Source organism: Pelecanus crispus, chromosome 2 (genome assembly GCF_030463565.1).
Source record: "Pelecanus crispus isolate bPelCri1 chromosome 2, bPelCri1.pri, whole genome shotgun sequence".
Taxonomy (NCBI): domain Eukaryota; kingdom Metazoa; phylum Chordata; class Aves; order Pelecaniformes; family Pelecanidae; genus Pelecanus; species Pelecanus crispus.
The window spans coordinates 136,707,073-136,727,254 of record NC_134644.1 but is presented as its reverse complement, the minus strand read 5'-3'; the positions used below and the strand labels follow the sequence as shown (position 1 = coordinate 136,727,254).

The 20,182-nt window shown below is 39.8% G+C and overlaps 2 protein-coding genes across 2 annotated transcripts in view; one reads left to right on the top strand and one right to left on the bottom strand.

Annotated features, from left to right (window-relative positions):
- Window positions 1-3,595, bottom strand: part of CSPP1 (centrosome and spindle pole associated protein 1) — a 68,033-nt gene extending 64,438 nt beyond the window's left edge. The window contains exon 1 of the mRNA XM_075728233.1: window positions 3,542-3,595. Coding sequence (XP_075584348.1) covers window positions 3,542-3,554 — 13 coding nt within the window. The 5' untranslated portion in view covers window positions 3,555-3,595. The remainder of the gene's footprint in view (window positions 1-3,541) is intronic.
- Window positions 3,596-4,821: 1,226 nt separating this feature from the next.
- On the top strand, window positions 4,822-18,329 carry COPS5 (COP9 signalosome subunit 5). Its single transcript, XM_075704783.1, has 8 exons — window positions 4,822-4,969; window positions 5,101-5,335; window positions 8,046-8,174; window positions 9,388-9,453; window positions 10,938-11,023; window positions 13,874-13,985; window positions 14,762-14,910; window positions 17,929-18,329. Exons 1-8 carry the CDS (start codon window positions 4,848-4,850, stop codon window positions 18,011-18,013), a joined length of 984 nt encoding a protein of 327 aa, XP_075560898.1. The 5' UTR covers window positions 4,822-4,847; the 3' UTR covers window positions 18,014-18,329.
- Window positions 18,330-20,182: the final 1,853 nt, after the last annotated feature.

Here is a 20,182-nt window from a genome sequence, read left to right as displayed (position 1 = left end):
TAACAAAACGTGTACTGAGAACAGCTGATTACCTCTCTTCCATTAGTTGTGCATCTTGCCTATTTAACTGAAAGCCCTTCAGTGCAGAAATTTTAGCATCTTATTTGTGCAATTTATTGTATATTGCTGCTCCTAGACAACCTTGTAATAAAAATTAAAGCGAATCAAATTCATGACAATGGAACTGCACCGAAGTTAAGGCACACTCAGACTTCAAATATTCTTTGTTAGGATAGTCTTATCAGAACTAAAAATACTGCAAAGCTATATACTAAGTAACCATGGAAAAAAGAAAGACAAAACCAAAAAGAATGACTGTATACAAGCCTACTCATCCTAATCTCCACTCAGCATTTTCACCCACTCCACTGGAGGAGAAGTTTTGCAAAACCAAGCCTACAGATAAAAAATCCATGTTATATGCCACGCTTAAAGGAAGCACGAAACTGAGAAGAAAATTAGGACCCTCAAATCCCTCCAATATTACCCGCACAACTTAAGCAATACAATTGCTTATGCAGGTTCCTAAGCAATCCCATCACATCCAGTATCTAAACTCAGACTGTACAGCAGTTTTACTGAGGCTAATTCAGTTGCTTTCTAAAGCCTACAGAGTGTATGAAGTAGATAATAGGCTAATGATAAAAACATATTAGAAAAGACTTTCAGGAAGAGGATCGAATAATTTGGAAAAAAAACCCCAAAACCAAAAAAACAACACCTCACAAAGACTAGCAGAATAAGATACTACATAGGTTAACATAAAATAACGTGTCCAGAGAGACTGCAGATAAATGCTTAATAGAAGTAAGATGAAGAGAAAAAATGTCAAAATTCCATCAGATAAATCCAAGTAATTGTATTCCTTAAATTAAGTTAGCATGCATCTGCTTGATGTATTCCTTAAAATGTATTCCCTTAAACTTTTAATGTTATTTTTTGATGCATAATATAAAATTATAATATTGTTACAAAGTAGGCAGAAGTAGGACAACGTATTTACAACTCCTAGTGGCAATACGGGACAATCAATTCCAAAAATAAACTCTCCCATCTGATTTGTCCTAAATCTTTAATCTCATTAGTTTTGCACACTGATAAAGGATAAAAGAAATCTAAAAGAGGGTAAGGTTCCAGGCACTGATAAGTTTTATTTAGTCCATTAGGTTATATAAGAATAATGAAAAAAACTGTTCTGAACAGCTGAAACAACTTGTCATACTGAAGAATTTAAAAGTTGGTCTCATTACCTATCCAGTACTGCATAGCCACCAAGAGCAAAATTACCACATGTAGAAGGAAGCACTGTGAGAAGCCTTCCCAAAAGCTCACTGACTGTAACATCTGTGTTTCTTACCTCTATTTACAATAATATTTATAAACTCTAGAACTGTTTCCAAATCACTGTATTGGAATGGTACCAAACCTATTCTGAGAGATGGTGTAAGGAAAGGAATATTTGCAGTATATTTTCTATCTAGCATGAGGAACACAATGAATATTCTAGCATTCTGCACTCTTGTCATACTGCTCAAAAGAGCATATTGCTTAAAAAACAATGACAAAACAGTTACAGTTGAACTACACAGGCAATTCAATTGGTGTGAAGAAAGCGCACAACTCCAGGCCTTGGAGAGTGCTAAGACGACTAATGCCACAGCACTGTTGATTCAGTATACCTTTAATACAGCTAAATAACCAGGAAAAGTAGCCAAATGCCTCTTAGAAAATAGCTAGACATTTTATGTCTTACATCTTTCTGCCTGAGTTGATCTTCTTAAAATATGCGCAAGTGCAAACTTTATGAAATAAGCAAAAAGGGTCTACTATACTGAAAAAGAACGAAAGATAAAGAAAAAAATAAAAAATTCTTACATATTCTAAGCAAAAGACTGACAATTTGAATGTGATGCACACACTGCTAAGTTCAGCAAATATACCAGTATGTAAGCAAATATCTTACTGAATAGTAATCCATTTTATCATCTACTGTATCAAGTGAACAGATCATGGCCAATCACAATTAAAAAAAAAAGAAACAATACATTTCTATCTGAAAAGAGTGCTACCACAGTCCCCAGTTACGCAGTGAACTGTCTCGGAGGTGACAGCACTAAACTCAGAGCGAACCGTTAACTTCAACTGACTTCACATGACGGCACAAGCATACCGAGGTAAAGCTTGCCACTATAAAACCACTTCAATTCAAAATAAAATAATCTATTTTCAGTTTGGCAATGTGTCTGAATGCATTTTGTGCATTTCTAGAGCCCTGCAATTATTACTACCAAAGTAGGAGATTCAAAACTAAGCTTGGAGACATTGCTCATGGGCACGTGCACAGAGCAAAAGGGAAAGTCAGAACATGCTGTAAACATTTGAAAACCCAAGGATAAACCATATGCCCCCAAAGTTACAAGGTGCAAACAACATATTTTTCATGTTTTTTTGGAAAACAGAGTATTTTCTAAATACTATTTTTAAAAAATGTTAAATAGCACAGATCTATCAGCTCTTCCACCTTTAAATCTTGGACATATTTGCATTCCCAAGACACTGTATCATTCAACATGAAATTACATTAAACATACTGCTGCTATATACTCAACTACTGTCTGAAAGCATCCTGTAAAAAATATATTTTATATACTTTTACTTTCAAGATTTTAGTTTCTCATAATCTTTTTTTTTTTTCTCTTTTAAACTGGAAGTTTTCACAAAAGCAACTCTGAATAACTACAGAGTCAGACAGGTAAACTTCAACTTAACCAAATATACCAGGCAATAGAAAGCATATAGATATTCAAGAAAATAAGTCAAGCTTGAACATTATATTTTTATTAGATCCATGCCCAAACAGAGTTAATAATGCATGTCTCTGTCTTCAAGATATTCAAAACATCTATTTGCATATGTATTGTATCGTAAGTAACTACCTATCTGCATATTGTGTACCTACTTTATCATCTAAAGCAACGTTTACCGTGTTCCTTTTTATTCCTTCCCTTCCCCTCCTACTTGTTCAAGAAAACAGGACATAAAACTTAAAATCAGCATGTGTAAGTAGACAGATTTCATTTATTCTGTGCCATGATAATACTAAAATGACATCAGGAGAACTGGCAAAACGTCAATTCCCATCCGTATGAACTGCAGCAAGGGTGGGAGGGGAGGGAATTGCTTTAAAAAAAGAAACTGTATGACACGTTTAGTAATTGTACTTGCAGATTATATGGTCACATAATTATTTCATTAAGAAATATTTTTCACCCAAACTTCCTAAGCTCTCAGAACAGCCAGTACTGGCTGCTTCTCTACCCCTGTGCACGGCATTTAGAATAAGCTCTTGCTGTCAAGAGACATGCTTCCTGCACCTTTCACCTTCGTTTCTTTTCAATTCTTACCTGAAAAAAAGCACAAAAAAACCCCAGGGTATGGATGCTCACAAGTAATAAACTCTGACTAAAACGACACGACTTTTTTTATAACTGTGAAGACAGTTAACCCTCAAAACAACCAACCAACAAGTCTCGCGAGTTACTTCCCCTCGCCATAAGGGCTCATCTACTTTTCCAGAACACGTACTCTGATCCAAAAAGACATTAATTTCCGAAAAGCTCCAGAGGCAGGAGATCAGATTTCTTTCTCCAAGCGTGACAGCTCGGGGCAGCGCCTCTCCCCCGGCCTGCAGCGCCCGCCCGCGCCTCCAAGCCTCCCCCCCTCCCTCCTCGGCAGCATTTCTCAGGCAGCCCCGGGAGCACCCACCCGCCTCAGGCCGGCTGTGAGGCGCTGCCGCCCGCCCGCCCGAGCCGCCGGCCGCGGGAGGCTGTGAGCCCGGCGGGGAGGCGGCACTGGGCGCTCGGCCCCTTTAAGGAGCGCGGCGCCGTTGTTAGGCAACGGCCGCGCAACAGACGGCTCCCGCCAGAAGGCCTCACAGAGCCCCGCTACCCCCCATCCCGCCCCCCCCCCGGGACGCCCAGGCCCGGCACCGTGGCCCGGGCCCCGTCCGCCGCGCCCCCGCCCCTCTCGCTGCCCGGTCAGCCGCCCCCCGGCCCGCCCGCCGCTCGCGCCGCAGAGGGGAGCGGGAGCGCCCGCCCGGGGCTGCGAGCGGGGCGGCCGCTGGGCCTCCCCGCGGCGGGACAGGCGGGCCGGACGGCGCGGGGAGGGCTCCCGGGCGCTGTCCCGACCGCCCCGCTCACCGGCGCCGGCGGCCGCAGCTCCCTCCGCGTCCCGCGCGCGTTACCGCCGCCCCGGAAAGCGGCGGGCGGTGCCGAGCAGCGCCCCCTGCTGCTCCGGAGGGCGGCGCGCCGCGTCCCTCCTATCCCGCCTCCGGCCGGCAGCCGCCGGTGCCTCGCCTCCTCCCTGGGCGAGGGCAGGGCCGGGGTCGCGCTGGCGACCGGCGGAAGGTAGCGCGAAGACAGGCGGCGGCCTCCCCTCGTCGGGGGCCTTCGCGGGCCGCTCGCCGTGAAACACCGCTAGGCCGGCCGAGCGGCGGCGAGGAGGGAGAACACACTGTGGCCCCCGAACGCTTCCGCCAGGCCGCAGCATGCCCCGGCCGGCCCGCCAGGCCGCCCCGCCGTGACCCGCGGGCCCCCGCCGCCGCTGCATTGACCCGGCCCCGGCGCAGAGCCCAGCGCGCCCGCTGGGGGCGCAGCGCCCGCCCGCCCCGGGCCTGCGCGGACCGTACCACCTCCCGCCGAACCCCCCCGCAACCCCCCCGCCTCGCTTTTGGTTCCGCCGGCGGCCCGGTGCGGCGGTGAGGCGGGCCAGGGCCAGGGCCGGGCCCGGTGCGGGGGGCGATGGCGGCGGCGGCGGCGGCGGCGGGGAGCGGCGCCTCCGGGAGCGGGATGGCGCAGAAGACGTGGGAGTTGGCCAACAACATGCAGGAGGCGCAGAGCATCGACGAGATCTACAAGTACGACCGCAAGCAGCAGCAGGAGATCCTGGCGGCCAAGCCCTGGACCAAAGAGTGAGCGAGAGCGGGGCCGGGCCGGGCCGGGCGGCGGGGCCGGAGGGGCGGGCGGGCGGCGAGGGCCCGAGGCGCGGGCCGGGCGGCGGCGGCGGCGGCCCTGATGGCTTCCGCGGCCTGCCTTCTTGCAGCCACCATTACTTCAAGTACTGCAAGATCTCTGCGCTGGCGCTGCTGAAGATGGTGATGCACGCCAGGTCGGGGGGCAACCTGGAGGTGATGGGGCTCATGCTGGGCAAGGTGGACGGGGAAACCATGATCATCATGGACAGCTTCGCCCTGCCGGTGGAGGGCACCGAGACCCGCGTCAACGCTCAGGCGGCCGCCTACGAGTACATGGCCGCGTACATTGAAAACGCAAAGCAGGTAAGGAGAGGTGGCGGAGGGTGTTTCGCTCCTTCCATGGTGTGGCTCTGTAAGCTTGTGGCTGTGGATCTTGTAAGCTAATCGCGCAGGAACGTGTTCTGGGGTTTGCCGGCTTCCTCCCCCCCCCCCCCCCCCCAGTGATAAAGTGGCTGCCCAGTTGCTCTGTTTCTTATCAAGCACGGCTAAGAGAACTGTGTCAGTGGCAAAGAACACAGAGCCCTTTAAACATTGTCACATACATATTTCCATGTCTTACAGTAGGTCGCCAAGTACTGGATTCTCCTTTCCTTTATGCATGATTTTCATCGCTCAGGAAGTGTTTTTGTGGCTGCAGCTGGTGGCTTGTGGATGGAATAAGGAGGGAGTGTGTTTCTAAAATAACTGCTATAATACATGTTTCCAAAAACAGTATGCAAAATTAAATATAAAATACGTATGTGTCAGAGATAGTCATATTTGTAGATCGGGAATATGATGCTTTATTCTCACCTTCTTGCTTTCTGAAGTCTTACTGCATAGCCATGCTGCCATTTTCCATAAAAATAAAGACTAATGTGAAGAAAATGCTAGTGAAGGAATATGTAAGTTTCAGTGCAACTTAATTACTCATATTTATAATTTGGAAATGTAGATGAACTGCCTCAGATGTCTGTTCCCCCTCTTCGTCACCCTGTATTCAGAGATCCATGTCTCATTAAGCCTGACTATGCAGTAAAATTCTCACCTGCAGAAGGATAACAGAAGTATGAATCTGCTCTGTGGCTGATATACAAACCAGCACGGCACATCAGAGCGCCTGCCGACATGCTTCTTCCAATACAGGGCAATCTTGTACTATGAATAAGCATTGAAATAACTCTTCACTTTCCAAGCTCAAATAGTTTTGAGGCCCTTTTGATTTTTCTTTAATCCTCAAAGTATTTTAAACCTTCTGAAATTAGAGGCCCCTTACTTACTCACTGGAGATAACAGAGCAGTATTTTGGTTATTTTGGAGAGCTGTACTTATGTTCACAGGCTTATATACAGTTAGAGATATTTAAATAGATGTGAATTAGGCTGGACCATAATATCAGAAAAGTGTAAACATAATCCAGAAGTAGGCATATTCTGGGACTTTTTTTAACAATTTATCCCTGTTTATGAGAAAATAATTTAGAAATAATTTATTTAATCTAGTTCCTTTTATCTGGAAACTGTTAATGTCATGATGCTAATACTGTTGTTGCAGAAAAGCGGGTAACTTGAAAAGATGTCATGATCTAAAGATACATTCATACTATCCAGTGCTTGGGTAGAAATAATGGGTTTCAAAATAGTATGCAGCATAAAATCAGTATTTTTCATATACAGTTAGTTCATCTTATGTTTAAAACAGTCCATGTTTATGCAGGAGTACTCATGAAATTTTTTTCTTATTGTTTATATTGTACAGTTTTGTCTATAGTTGGTTTCACAATTTTGAAATTGAACTTGTGTGCAAATAGCTTCACTGGTGCTCTGGCAGAGTTTGCATGCTGGCTGTTCCACATTTGATTTTGGCAAGCAGTTGTTCCTGGAATAACTCTTTTTAATACTAGATTGCAAGTTGATATGTTCCCCTGCATAAGTACTTCACAGATGCCAACATTCCAGTTATTTGTTTCTCCATGGGCAGGATCTGGTGTTAATACAGTCAAAATGTGTTGTTTGGCTTTGAAAAATAACGCATTCTTTAGTGTTTTGTTGGTCTCTCCTTCTCTATTATGGGAGATGTAAAGAAAATATAAATATTATTCACCAATTCAAAAATAAAATACATGTTCTATTCAGTAGGCAGTTTGTGGGTTCTGTCTCATCTTAACATTTTTCTGATTTAACCTTCCTGACATACTCAGTATTTGGCAAAACCAAGCAGGTGATGCATCCAAACACACAACTTTCAGTTAAGAACTGGCATATAGGATCATACCAAAATTATTCAACTCGGTATGGAGCAGCCCGTAAGCAATTCCTGAGAGAGGATTACAAAATCAGGTGCAACGGGTGTTCGTTCTCCTGGGGGTTTTTTGTTTTGTTTTTCTTCTGGTATTTCTAGAGATAGCCAGGAACATTATTTGGAAACTCCTATTTTGAGTTTTTCTGATCCTAAAAATCTAAAAATTCATCTTTTGGCTTTCACAGCATGCTCTGGCAGTAATTTCTGTCACTTCTAGTGTTTGAAAACATACCTCTCTGAAGTTACTTTTTAAACCTAGCAATAGTTTCTCTATATGCCTCTGAGAGGTGTTACTGTACTAAATAATGAACATTCACTCTCTACTGACATACTGTACATTATATGAGATTATATATACTTATGTCATATCCACCCTAAGAAATTTCTCTTCTGCGCTGAAGAGTCCCATCTTACCATCTCACCGTGTGGAATCTCTTCCGGTACTTCAGCTGTCATTGAAGAAGGAGCCCCTGGCTCCTCGAAGTTCTTTGTTCTGTTGTAGTAGCTGTAACAGAGAATGCTAATACTACAGATTGTATGGTTTCTAGAAAATAATTTAGCAAAACAAGATGTATGTTTATATTTTAGTTTAGTATTAGTAAGTTAGCATCGCAGGCTGTGTGTATATTCCTTATCCTCTCACCGTGTTGTATGCCGGAAGGCCCAATAGAGGGCAGCTGATACTTTCGGAATGAGGATTAACACTGGGTTTGTTTTCCTTCACTGCTGTTAGGTTGGTCGTCTAGAAAATGCAATTGGCTGGTATCACAGTCACCCTGGCTATGGCTGCTGGCTCTCTGGGATCGATGTTAGCACCCAGATGCTTAATCAGCAATTTCAAGAACCCTTTGTAGCAGTGGTTGTAAGTACTGGCTGATAGTTGATAAAACTGTGTAGCAAATTATGTTGAGGGGGGGAATAATTTTTAGATTTCAGTCTGTTAACATTCGAGTAGTGTGTATTTTGCACGATGGAAGTGTTAGATCGAAATTTTAAATTAGTATCGCTCCTTTTGCTTTGCTGGCCACATACTGGTCAGAGCAGTAGTATTGCTTACCTAGGCCATTTTCACGGTGTTTGTTCCAGGTCTGGTAGCTCTGTACAAATCCATATATTACTCTTAACTTAAAGTTCTACTTGGTACTTTTGCAAAAAAATGTGTTGAGCAATCCATATTCAACCTCCTGCAATAGAACAAAAATCTGTTTCTTTTGTTCTCTTCATCGCTTCTGTCAAAACAGAGCAAAGTGAGTTCACAGAATTCTGTTACTTTGCATCTAAAATGTCTTTTAAATCAGTGGCTTGGTACAAGGTAGAAGATACTGGAAATCTATCTTTGAAGAAAAAATCTGAAGAAACTCTTTGGGCCCTTCAGGTCTTCCAGGCTTCAGATCACATTTGAAATCAAAAGTAAACCTTATTTTAGATACTACTTGTATAACCATTGCTACTGAAGGAAATAAAGGAAAAAAGACTGAAATTAGTCAGAATGAATATAACTGATGAAATAATTACATTAGAAAAGGCTAAATCACCCTTAAGAAATATTTCCACCATGTGAGTTCTATGTTATGATATAATTTTACAGATTCAGAACGCTTTCCTTGGGACTGCTTTTTTATTCTTTTTTTTTTCTTTCCTTTTTTTAATGACTTTTAAAATTAAACATGGCATTAGTAAATATGGTAGCAAGGAGATTCCTTCATTAGTTTCCTATATTTTCCACCAGAACACGGTGGATCACGTAATATTATTTCTTACCTCCAGTGGTTATAAGATTAGAATGCAGATTTTTTTTTATTATGGTTTATTGATTGCTCTTATGTGCAATTTCTTTAAAGTATTTGGGAAGTAAGGAAAATGAGTTTGAAAAAAATGGTCCATAGAAGGCTATTGATATTCCCATCTTTTTAGAGAGTCTCATACCAACAGACGCCAACTAAAAAGTACTGTTTATGACGAAATTAACGCAGTTTGCGCTAATGACGTTTCTGAAATGCAATTACTGTAAAGTTAATTTATGCCTGTAATAATTCATAAAATGCATATAACAAGCATTACCTGTATCTCTACAGATTGATCCAACAAGAACAATATCTGCAGGAAAAGTAAATCTTGGAGCATTTAGGACATATCCTAAGGTAAATAGTTAAAATTATCTAGTGTGTGATCACTAAACTGTCTTTAAATGAGTAATAGATTGGTTCTAAAGATTACTGCAGTTTGATCATCTGACAGTTCGATCTGCTGTGCTGTACTGTATGTCATTGTTCATTCTAAAAGAAAAACGTGCTGATGTGGTGGTTATTGCGTGCCTTTGGATATTGATTACATTTACAAAGGTTGACTTCTAGTTTGTTTTTCATAGATTCTTGGCAGTGTTAAATCAAATAGACTGTCTAGAGAGTGGAGCTGTCCTAAAATGATATAGCTCAATATAGCCATTTTTTAATGGATATAGTCATAGGTAACATTCATCAAAATAGATTTATGTTAATTCTTCTCTATAGTTTTTTAGACCTAAACCCAAATGTTAGTAGCATGATTTATATGTTGTAATCTGCTTTTCATTTTAGAAAAGCAAGATTCAAAGCTATCTACTTAACTCTTCCAAACAAATATTAGGAATCTTTGCAATTTAATGTACAAAAAGACGAGTTAATTAAACAACGTGGAAGGGTTAGGCTAAAAACTAGGAAATCACATAAATATTGGAGATCTAGATCTCCAAATGGAGTCTTTCATTTATACTTCTGGCAGAGATATAACTGTGCTATTTAATTTCAGTCTAATAAAGTTCAGGTATATCCTTCAACTTTCCATTTAATAATAAGTCATCAAGAACTTCAGGCTGACATCCAGTAAAACTGTAATTAACAAAAATGTTTGTGAGAGGTTCCCAGTTGCATTCAAGCATTATTTTTGTGTTGACAAATACACAAGAGATCTTCTTAGAACAGTTTGTGATTCAGGAGAATATTCCCACTTCTGTAGGCAAAACCACTTCATAAGTACTTTCAGAATTTTGAGCAGGGAGAGGAATCCTGCCCCTGAAAACCAAGTCATATATAGAAAATACACTTTAGAAGCGTATTTTTAGGGAGTCCTCACAGTGGTCTGTGGGCAGTTCTTGCCTAGTCAGTAGCTGTGTGCGGCGCCATCTTGGCTAAATAAGTAATTGAAGTTTTAGGTATCCATAAGGCATATCCAAGGCATGGATGTTTCTTCCCTCTTCTCATGCCTCTTATCTCCCCTCAAAAGCAATCACCTCCAAGAATAGGTAGAGAAATATTATCTTAGCAGAACTCAGTCTTTCTTTGAAGAAATGATCTAATCATAGCTTGCCATCTACTTGTTTGAAAAATCTCAACTACGACCACTAGTTCGCTTCCGACATGCATTTTGATAGACCTGCAAATGTAATGACTGCTAGTAAAGCCAAATGTAAATCTGAGATCCAGGAAAATTCCAAATTTCAGGCTATTGGGGGAAATTTTATTTTCTGTAGGAAAAATAAACTAGAATTGCATAAACTAGAATTTTTGTGAAGTGCTTTCAAAGGGTTTAGGCATTCTAAAAAGTCCCAAAATTACTGTGTCATCATTGCCCTTTGTTGAATTTTTAGGGCTACAAGCCTCCAGATGAAGGTCCCTCTGAATACCAGACTATTCCACTTAATAAAATAGAAGACTTTGGTGTACATTGTAAACAGTAAGTAACATAAAAACTACTAACTCTAGGACAAGTTCTCAATTTTTGTGTTTAGGTTAGTGATTCGGTACGGAAGAGTACATTTCCTGGAGTGTTTCAAAGCTTTAAGTTCTTTGTTGCTTTAGCACTGTTGGCTTTGTGAAAAAGTGTTATTGTCATTTATCAGGAGATATTTTAAGGGACAACTGTTACAAAGATGAACCTGGTTAAAAGCTTTAGCAGTTGAATCCTGAACACCTTTAAGTAGTGGTGCTTTCTTAGGGCAGGAGGGAAGGGATCAGATGTAGATTTGGCAGCAGGGGTAGGGAGACTGTAATCTGTCTGCTCTTCTGAGCAGTGGCAAGTGCTGTGCATCTCTTTACCCTGTGTCACTGGGCGTGTTAAGATTGTTTCTGTCTTTGGTAGGATTGGAAAGTGGAGCTGCTTTAAGGATGACATCAGCAACAGGAAGAATTACTGGTTTTTCTCTCCTGCTAGTTTACTTCCCATGAATTAAGAAGGTCGTTTAGTTTTAACCATTCTTTCTTTAACTGTTCTATCCCCAGCCACATGTTCCTTGCTTCATACCTGCATTTACTTAGTGGGTGAGGCATTTGTTTTGCCGGGTCAGTCCCCATATCTGATCCAACTTGTGAGAGCACACACATTCTTGCTGGTATAGTTAAGGTGTGGTGGAAAGTAGAGACAGATTTTGGAGATACAGTGTTTGCAAAGAACAGCTAAGGAAAGATGGGACCACTTCTTTCAGTAACAGCCTGGCTTCAGTTGTATCCTCGGATGTTTGACAAGCACTACAGCTTAAGCATCTGTGTAGAGAGAACTTGAAGATCTCATTGACACCAGTGTGTCCTCCAGGCTGTTGCATAGGGGGTTTTTTGCATTTTTGGTGCATGGATATCTGTTCTTCACTGCATTTGTAGTTGCAAAGTCTGACCCTGAAGAGACGAAATTAAAACAATTGGAATTGGTCTTCCTATGCAATTTGAGGAAAAATCCAGAACAGTAGCTACACAGAAATCTTGCAGAACTGTAGTGTTCCTGTCATTTCAGAGTAGTCCTTATAAGTCTGATGTTGGCCATAAACCCATGCTTTTAAGCACAAAAGGAAAATATGTTTTATCCTTTCTATTTTAGAGGTGGTCAGTTTGGGAGAGTTCATCTGGTGGTTTTTTTTGAAGTTGGAAGTGCTTAATAGTTATTGTTAGAATCTCTGTCTTGGGAAGTTGGCTTCTTGTACAAGCCATTTCTTTCCATCCAAACCAAGAAAATATTTTCCAGTCTTTCCTAGAAGGAAACAGCACTTAGGCAAAGAGAGGGCATTAAAACTGGAAATTTGTCGCGTTACTGAATTGCTGATAATACAAAAGACTAGAGTAGTCGTGTCCTCTCAGTAGTATGGGTAGTCTGACTAAGAATTAAAAGTTTAGAGGACTTGAATGATGGTCATAGAACCATAGAATCTTTTAGGTTGGAACAGTCCCTTAAGATCATTGAATCCAACTGTTAACCTAACACTGCCAAGTCTACCGCTAAACTATGTCCCTAAGCACCGCATCTGCACACCTTTTAAATACCTCCAGGGATGGGGACTCAACCACATCCCTGGGCAGCCTGTTCCAAGGCTTGACAATCCTTTCAGTGAAGAATTTTTTCCTAATATCCAATCTAAACCTCCCCTGGCGCAGCTTGAGCCCATTTCCTCTCGTCCTATCGCTAACTACATGGGAGAAGACACCAACACCCACCTCACTACAACCTCCTTCTAGGTAGTTGTAGAGAGCGATAAGGTCTCCCCCAGCCTCCTTTTCTGCAGGCTAAACAACCCCAGTTCCCTCAGCCGCTCCTCATAAGACTTCTCTAGACCCTTAATGCCAGTGACTACTAATTGCTTCATAGTTGCAGTCTGAATAATCTTAGTCAAACTTCTCTCCTTTAATTGGTGTTCAATGCCCAATGTGAAACTGCTTCCATTTACTCTTTTTAAGTAAGTTTATGACACTTCCTCAAACAACTTGCATTTCTAATTTTGAGTCTGCCACACATCTCTTTGAAGAACTGACTTAGTAACTCATTATTCTTAGCATGTGTGAAATAAGGGTATTTGTTCTGTCACAGAAATATTAAAGTGTAGTGTAGGGGGTAGATTTTAAAGCATTGTTATCTCAGATGGAATTTCTTATAGAAATGCCAAGCAAAATAACTTTCAAGGGAATCAAGAGGTAGTAGGATTATTGATAACCCGCTCAAGAATTTAATGATCAAAATAAAGTTTAATATAGCTCTTTAATGCTGCTGTAATTCACCTATGCTAGTGACTTTGCATAGGTCAGCTTTCTATCTGCTTTATTATCTCTTGTGAATTCTGTAGCACCACTAAAGCCTGCCTTTCAAAATAGGTGTGGTAGAATGTAAGATTGTTTACCTGTTTGTAACATTTACTGCTATCAGACGTTCCTAATTGAATTAGAGGTGATATATGCAAAACTGCAGTCATCTGTAAGTACCAACTATTACAGTATTGAAGATCCCAAGCATGGAACGTGGCATCATTGCATTGCACAAGAAGTTGTTAAGAGAATAATTAAAAAAAACTTGCAATCTCATTAAATAGACCACAGCAGTATGTGTGGGGATTATGTATACCTGTATTAAAGCTATATATGAAATACGGAAATTCTTTTAGAGTTAGAATTGGAACTGGGGGTAACTTTTTTTATTGTTCAGTGCTTTGAATTTTGAAGATGATTGCCATTGATAAGGATTTTTTGAGATGCATGTACTTTGGGTGTCACAGCCAAGCAAGACATATTTAGATGGAAGCTTATTTTGTTTGCATGTTTGTTTTTAAAGGTATTATGCTTTAGAAGTCTCGTACTTTAAATCATCTTTGGATCGTAAATTGCTTGAGCTTTTGTGGAACAAGTACTGGGTGAACACTCTCAGTTCTTCTAGTTTGCTTACTGTAAGTACCATAGTATGCTATCATGTGCATATATTAATTCATTAGTGCTGAAAGCCAGACCCTCTACTGTAAAATGCTTAATGGGACACTGATAGATATAGATCACACATTAAGAATCTATTTGTCAGATTAAAAAAGACAGGAAGGTTTTCCTAATCATAAATACTGACATGTTCCTTACGTCTGCTCTTTAAAAGTAGAAGGTGGGAATAACTTATGTTCAGTTTTACTGAATTCTCTATACACTTAGATTTTTTCCTTTTAACCTTGTATCTCTTTACAGCACTGTAATGAATAGTATGCCTTAAAATAATGGTATTGAATAAGTAAACACTTTCAAACAAACAAACAAACACCCTAAAAAAACAATGGAACTGTTAAAACAAGGTTGCAGTAGAAATACTGCAGGTAGACCTTCAATGTAGCAGCTCAGCATTAAAACCTTCCTTCTGCAAAAGCCAATTCTGTACCTTTTCTCTTGGTCAAAACCAGCTGAGTTTTACTTACTCTTTCGTAACTTAGGGCATGGCCAGAAAGTAATAAAGAGTGCCCGTTTCAGGCTTTAGGTATTGAGCATTTGTCAGATGTTCAGCTTCTGTTCTCTCAACCAGCACTCGTGTGCCACTCATGTTCTATATCACTTCAGTTGCAGATACAGGTTAAAATGTGCAGTACTACAGTCTTAAAGGCTTTTTTCAGATTTTGTTTATTTTGTGTAGAAATGTTTGAATTTATAGCTTAGAATTCAATATGTTTATTGCCTTCTTTCTCCTAAGAATGCTGACTACACTACTGGACAAGTCTTTGATTTGTCTGAAAAATTAGAACAGTCAGAAGCTCAGCTTGGAAGGGGCAGTTTCATGCTGGGTTTAGAGACTCATGATAAGAAATCAGAAGATAAACTTGCAAAAGCAACAAGAGACAGGTAAGATAACACATACTTGTGTTCTTCCCTGTAAAAAGTGTTATTTTGTTTTAAACTTTTATCATGCCTTTAATTGTAACCTACCAATTAAATTGTAACCTACCAAGATTATAGATAAGAGTGATTAGATTATAGATAGGAACAAGAGACTCCAAGTGTCATTAATTATTTTTTAAAGTTGAAGAAAATCTTGCCTTTGTTAAACCTACAGTGTCTTTTCAATCTTTGTTTCTGGAATAAATTCAACTCTTAGTTTATAGTTTATTAAATAAAAAATCCCTGTTAAATTCCATCACTATATGGCAAACCAAAAAAGATGTTTTCTGTCAAATGTAAAATGGTAGCATTGCTCAAAAATAGCACATTTTATGTGGTTAATCAGGTTAAACTAGCAGTAAATAAAATTATTATATAGAACATGATTTTAAGAACTAGTGCTAACAGTCCAGTAAGTTTAGTTTACATTTGTGTAATACTTTCACTTACTTAAAAATTAAGAACTCTCTTTTCTTCATATCTCTTAATTAATACATACTTTTTCCAGAAATGAGGAAGGGGTTTTTTTTGTTTTGTGTTCTGTTTTGTTTTTAAGACCTAGATTGCAGACATTCTGGCCTTCATATTTAGCTACCCTGCCTGATAGCAAATACTTGCTATTATTAGTTAACTTATCATCACTGGGTATACAGCATTATTTCAAAGACGTTGTAGTGTTTTCCCTCAGTGTTCCTTACATATTTGTACAAAAATTGCTTCTCATATGTCTCTCCCAGTAGTCTTAAGAATGGCATCTGTGCTTAGACTACCTATATAATGTTATAGTGACCATTTTTCCAAGTAAAATCTTTAACAAAGGGTAATAGTATCCAACAAGTCATAGAGTATCTTGGGTTGTTCAAGAACGTTGTATTAGGCAAATTCCAGACTTTGAAAACCAAGAAGTACTGCACTGTATGTGCTAGTACAATCTCAGGTCCATCTGTGGAGAAGACAGGACTCACCTGCATGCATCTTAGGAGTGTTCTGGGTGAGATATAACTCCATTTAGTAAGGAACAATTCTGCAGAATCCCTTGGAACAGACTGCAAAAAATTGAATAAAATCTGGGATGTTCTACTTTTCAGATTGGGAGGTTTTCTGGGCCCTGCACTGCTGCGTTAGCAATATGTGCTGTAGTACAAACTTTACTAAGGAACTGATTTTTGAGATACCAGATGAGTGGTGAGTTTAATGATAGGTAAAAAAATCAAGAGAAAGAAAGGAGGCCTTGTGTGAAGAGACTGATTTATAAACAAATTATTTTATTTACGTCTTGCTCAGTATGACTCAGGTGAACAGGGGCTTTCCCTTAACAAAGAGAGGAGTCAGCTTGTGTTGGACAAGCCTTTGTTCCACAGTAAGCAGCGGGGGAATACCTGCAAATGTAGTATGATCATTGCTAAATAGAATCAGAGTTGCTGTTGTGCTAGTGTCCTCTGTTCGTTTGTTTCCTTGTTATGGAAAGTTAACAGCTCTTACAAGTTTTCTAATAAACATGATCGAGTTGGAGGGCAGTTGACTTCACAGAAGTTAATACCCATTCACACTATTTTAGTTGCAGAATACATTTGCAATGGGGTTAAGGCTGTTGCTAACTGACAACAGCTGGGTTAGGTGATACCTCCCAGTTCTTGTAGTGAAACAGTTAAAACAGCAATGCTTTAAAGACATGGGAAGGGTGGAGTTGCTGACAGGTTTGCTTTGATTTTGATCCCTGTTTGGTGTCCCATAGTACTGGCCGCATTTCATTTTCACATTACTGTCACATGATTACAGTTATTCTAAGAAATAACTCCTTCTCTGACTGTCCTACTGCATTATTTCTTGCAGCGTTTCTAGAGATTTTTCTTTTCTGTTTTTATTTAGTCATCATCAGTAGTTAGTTTATAAACAGAGGCTACTGTAGTTCCCAAAATCAATTGTAACACTTTTACAGATGCATGTTTTTCTTCAACTAATAGTCTTTCCTAAGAAAAGAGAAAAGACAGTAGAAGACTTAGGCAGATACCAGGACAATTGATTCAGTGACACCTAAATTACTTTCACGAAATAAGGTTGCAAAGTTTGCTAAAGGATTATTGGGTGTATCTGTTTTAGGAAAAACAATACTGTAAGACATCAGCATAAAGGTGCTTACACTTGGCTATATGATATCTTCTGTTACTGTGCATACACATCTCTAAGAGCCGTTTCCTAAGAGTACATACACATTAGCCAAACTGTGCTCCAAGACGGCTTCCTTTGCCTGGGATTCCTTTATCTGTCTAGTAATAATTTGTCCCTATTCTCCATGCCTTCAGGGCTGATTCATCTTTTGCATTTGTATATTCTGGTCTGAGACATTTTTATTTGTTAGTTTGACACTACATCCCCCTAAGCCAGGCACACTGGATGAAGCTTGGATCAATAGGAATCCTCTCAGCTGTTTGGGGGTTTTGCACATGTTACATATTTTGGCTAATAACTGATTAGCTCTATAAACTCTTCCTTTAATATTCTCTGTAGAGTTTCTCAGAGGACCTATGGTTACTGTGCACTACTGGCCCTAGGGTTGGGCAAAGGAGATAAGGTGGAGAACAGTGAGAGCCTTCAGGTATTGATAACAGCTGGTAGCTCCATCCCCCCAGGGATTTTTCTGGTTTGTTTTTTTGGGGGTTTGGTGGTGTGGTTTTTTTTTTTGTATAGATGACCACAGAGCTCACTTGCTATTGTTAATGTAAGATGCCCTAAATTGCCAGACAAAGAAGTTTTCTGTAATTGGTCTTTGTGTGTATAGTGCTCGTCAGTTTGCTTTTTAAGTAACTAAAAGCTATTGGCAACAACAGCTGAATTGCTGTGTGTGACTTTTCCTTTCTGGACAGTTGTAAAGATTCATGGGGTTATGGGCACCCTGAACTTCCAAAACAGCTGAATATCTTCAAATAAAATGACAGTACAGTTCAGTGTTTGGCCAATGTTGAATTTATGCTTGTTTTTCAGCTGCAAGACCACCATAGAAGCTATACATGGATTGATGTCTCAGGTTATTAAGGATAAACTTTTTAATCAAATTAATATAGCTTGAAGTGCATCACCAACTGATACGCATCTCCAAAGCAGAAAAAGTCATGGTTTCTTTTGCTTGGACTTGTTCAATTTGGGAAATGAAGCTGGAGTGGAAAATTATTCATTTAATTTGTAGTACTTTAATATTTCCCACCTGTCTGACCAGTTTTAAAGAACAAAATGTTCTGAAATGTAGTGCAACTTTTTGTTCTTTATCATAAAACACAACCAGTTTGGAGAATTGTTCCAAAAGAAAAATAAATGTGACTTACTGGATTTTGCTCTTAGGTATTTATCTCTATTATCCAACTGCAATAAAACAATTCTGAAAATGAGTGACTGTTCTGGGGCTTGAATTTTTTGGCAAATATTCATCTCCTGTTACTCATTTCTTATTGTTCCATAGAAGCACTCAGTTAGACTAGATAGGTAACCTATGCAGTATAAGAAGTTTGTTTCTCGGTTTTTAATTTCTGTGTTTAATTTTAAGAATTGAAATCCTATTTGCTTATCTTTTAACAAGCTATTAAATGTAATGGAGCCTTTCCTGATTTAGTTTCTCTGGTCCAGCCAGAAATGGTTTCTTCTCACAGTGATGAAACATTCGTGCACGATGCAACAGTATTTTGTGTGTAGCTTCACACTTATGATGGACATTTTATATTTCTAAGTACTCAGGTAATGACCAGTTCCACAGTGAAACTAGTAATATGTTTATATACCATTATTTTTCTCCTGCTCACTTTCTATTGCTTGTCATAGTTACTTGTTGCATGCAAAAGAACAAAATGAAAACATATTATCTCTGAAACATGCATTAGGCTAATTTAGGGCCACAGATACTAAAATGCATTAATCATAATTGCTGGCTTACAACATGGTGCTGCTGCAGGGCTGGTCTAAGTTTGTTTTGGAGGCTTTCATACTGCATTTCAGTAATTCAAGATGTTTGGATTTCTTTTAAGTTTTTATACTTAATCCTGAGTTTCCTGGGGTTTTTGGAATGTTTACTTTTGGGATCATTTATAACATGCTTTATACAATATGCCTTTGCGCCTTATACCTTAAGTAACTGATATACCTTTTCAACCTTAACTCTGCCTTGATGTGGGTTTTGTTTTTGTTTTGGTCTGGAAATTTTAATAGCTATTACTCATTTGGGGGTTTTCATCCAGATGGATTCCAGTGTATTTGAAGCTAAGATGCAAGTTATACAATGGAAACTTACCATTCAGCAGGGAAATACAGATACCCTGAAGCAGAAATTCATCAAGAGTTTTAAAGCAGCAGCATCCGACAGTATAGGAAAAATACATTTAATCAGAATTAGTAAAGTTGAGATAATTATCAGATGTGCAGTTTGATAGGAGAACCATTTTGTGCTTCTTCCAGCATGGCAGTGGTGGTGTCGAGGCAGGAGAAGAAAACTCTGGTATTTTAATATTCAAAGCTATTCATTTTCTTGGAAATGGCAACGATAGACTTCTGTACAAGCAAGCACAGTACATAAGCCCACAGCAGTACCTTTTAAGTTCAAGGAATACACAAGAAGCGTACCTGGCCAGTAACTTTTCCTACTTATTTTCTTCCACAGGTGTTTGTGAGACTTTAAATTTTAGCACACGGCCATTGTCCCACTCAATATGTGTTTACACAAAGAAGTACGCTGCTTCTGTGAGATAAATACCTACTAGGAAATATAACCTATGTTGCCACTTTATAGAATTCTCTTTGCATAACATGATCCAAAAGTTTTGGACATCTTGTATGTACCTGAAATATAAAATAATAGCTTAATCTCATATTGGTCTATTTAGTGTATTTAAACTGTCGTCATTTGTGATAGTAATGAGCTGAAATTTCATGCACGTAGGCTCAGACTGAATGTAGTAACAGTTGGCTTTAAAATACCAAGTTGTTCTATAAACTATGGGAATATGAATGCTGATGCTTGAACGCTGATGTGAATAGTTGTTCATTGAGTTACATGTGTTGTTACTTGCTGAGCATATAGTGTTACAACTCAATTTAAAATCATACATGTAGCGTGGCTATACCTGTGGCCCGTATAGGATCCGTTCTGCAGTGTTCAGGAACCAAAATAACAATGCCCTTGTCTTTGATCAACCATTTTTAGTGCTAGCATTACTCCAAATTCTGCCGTAACTGAGATCAGAATTCCATGCAT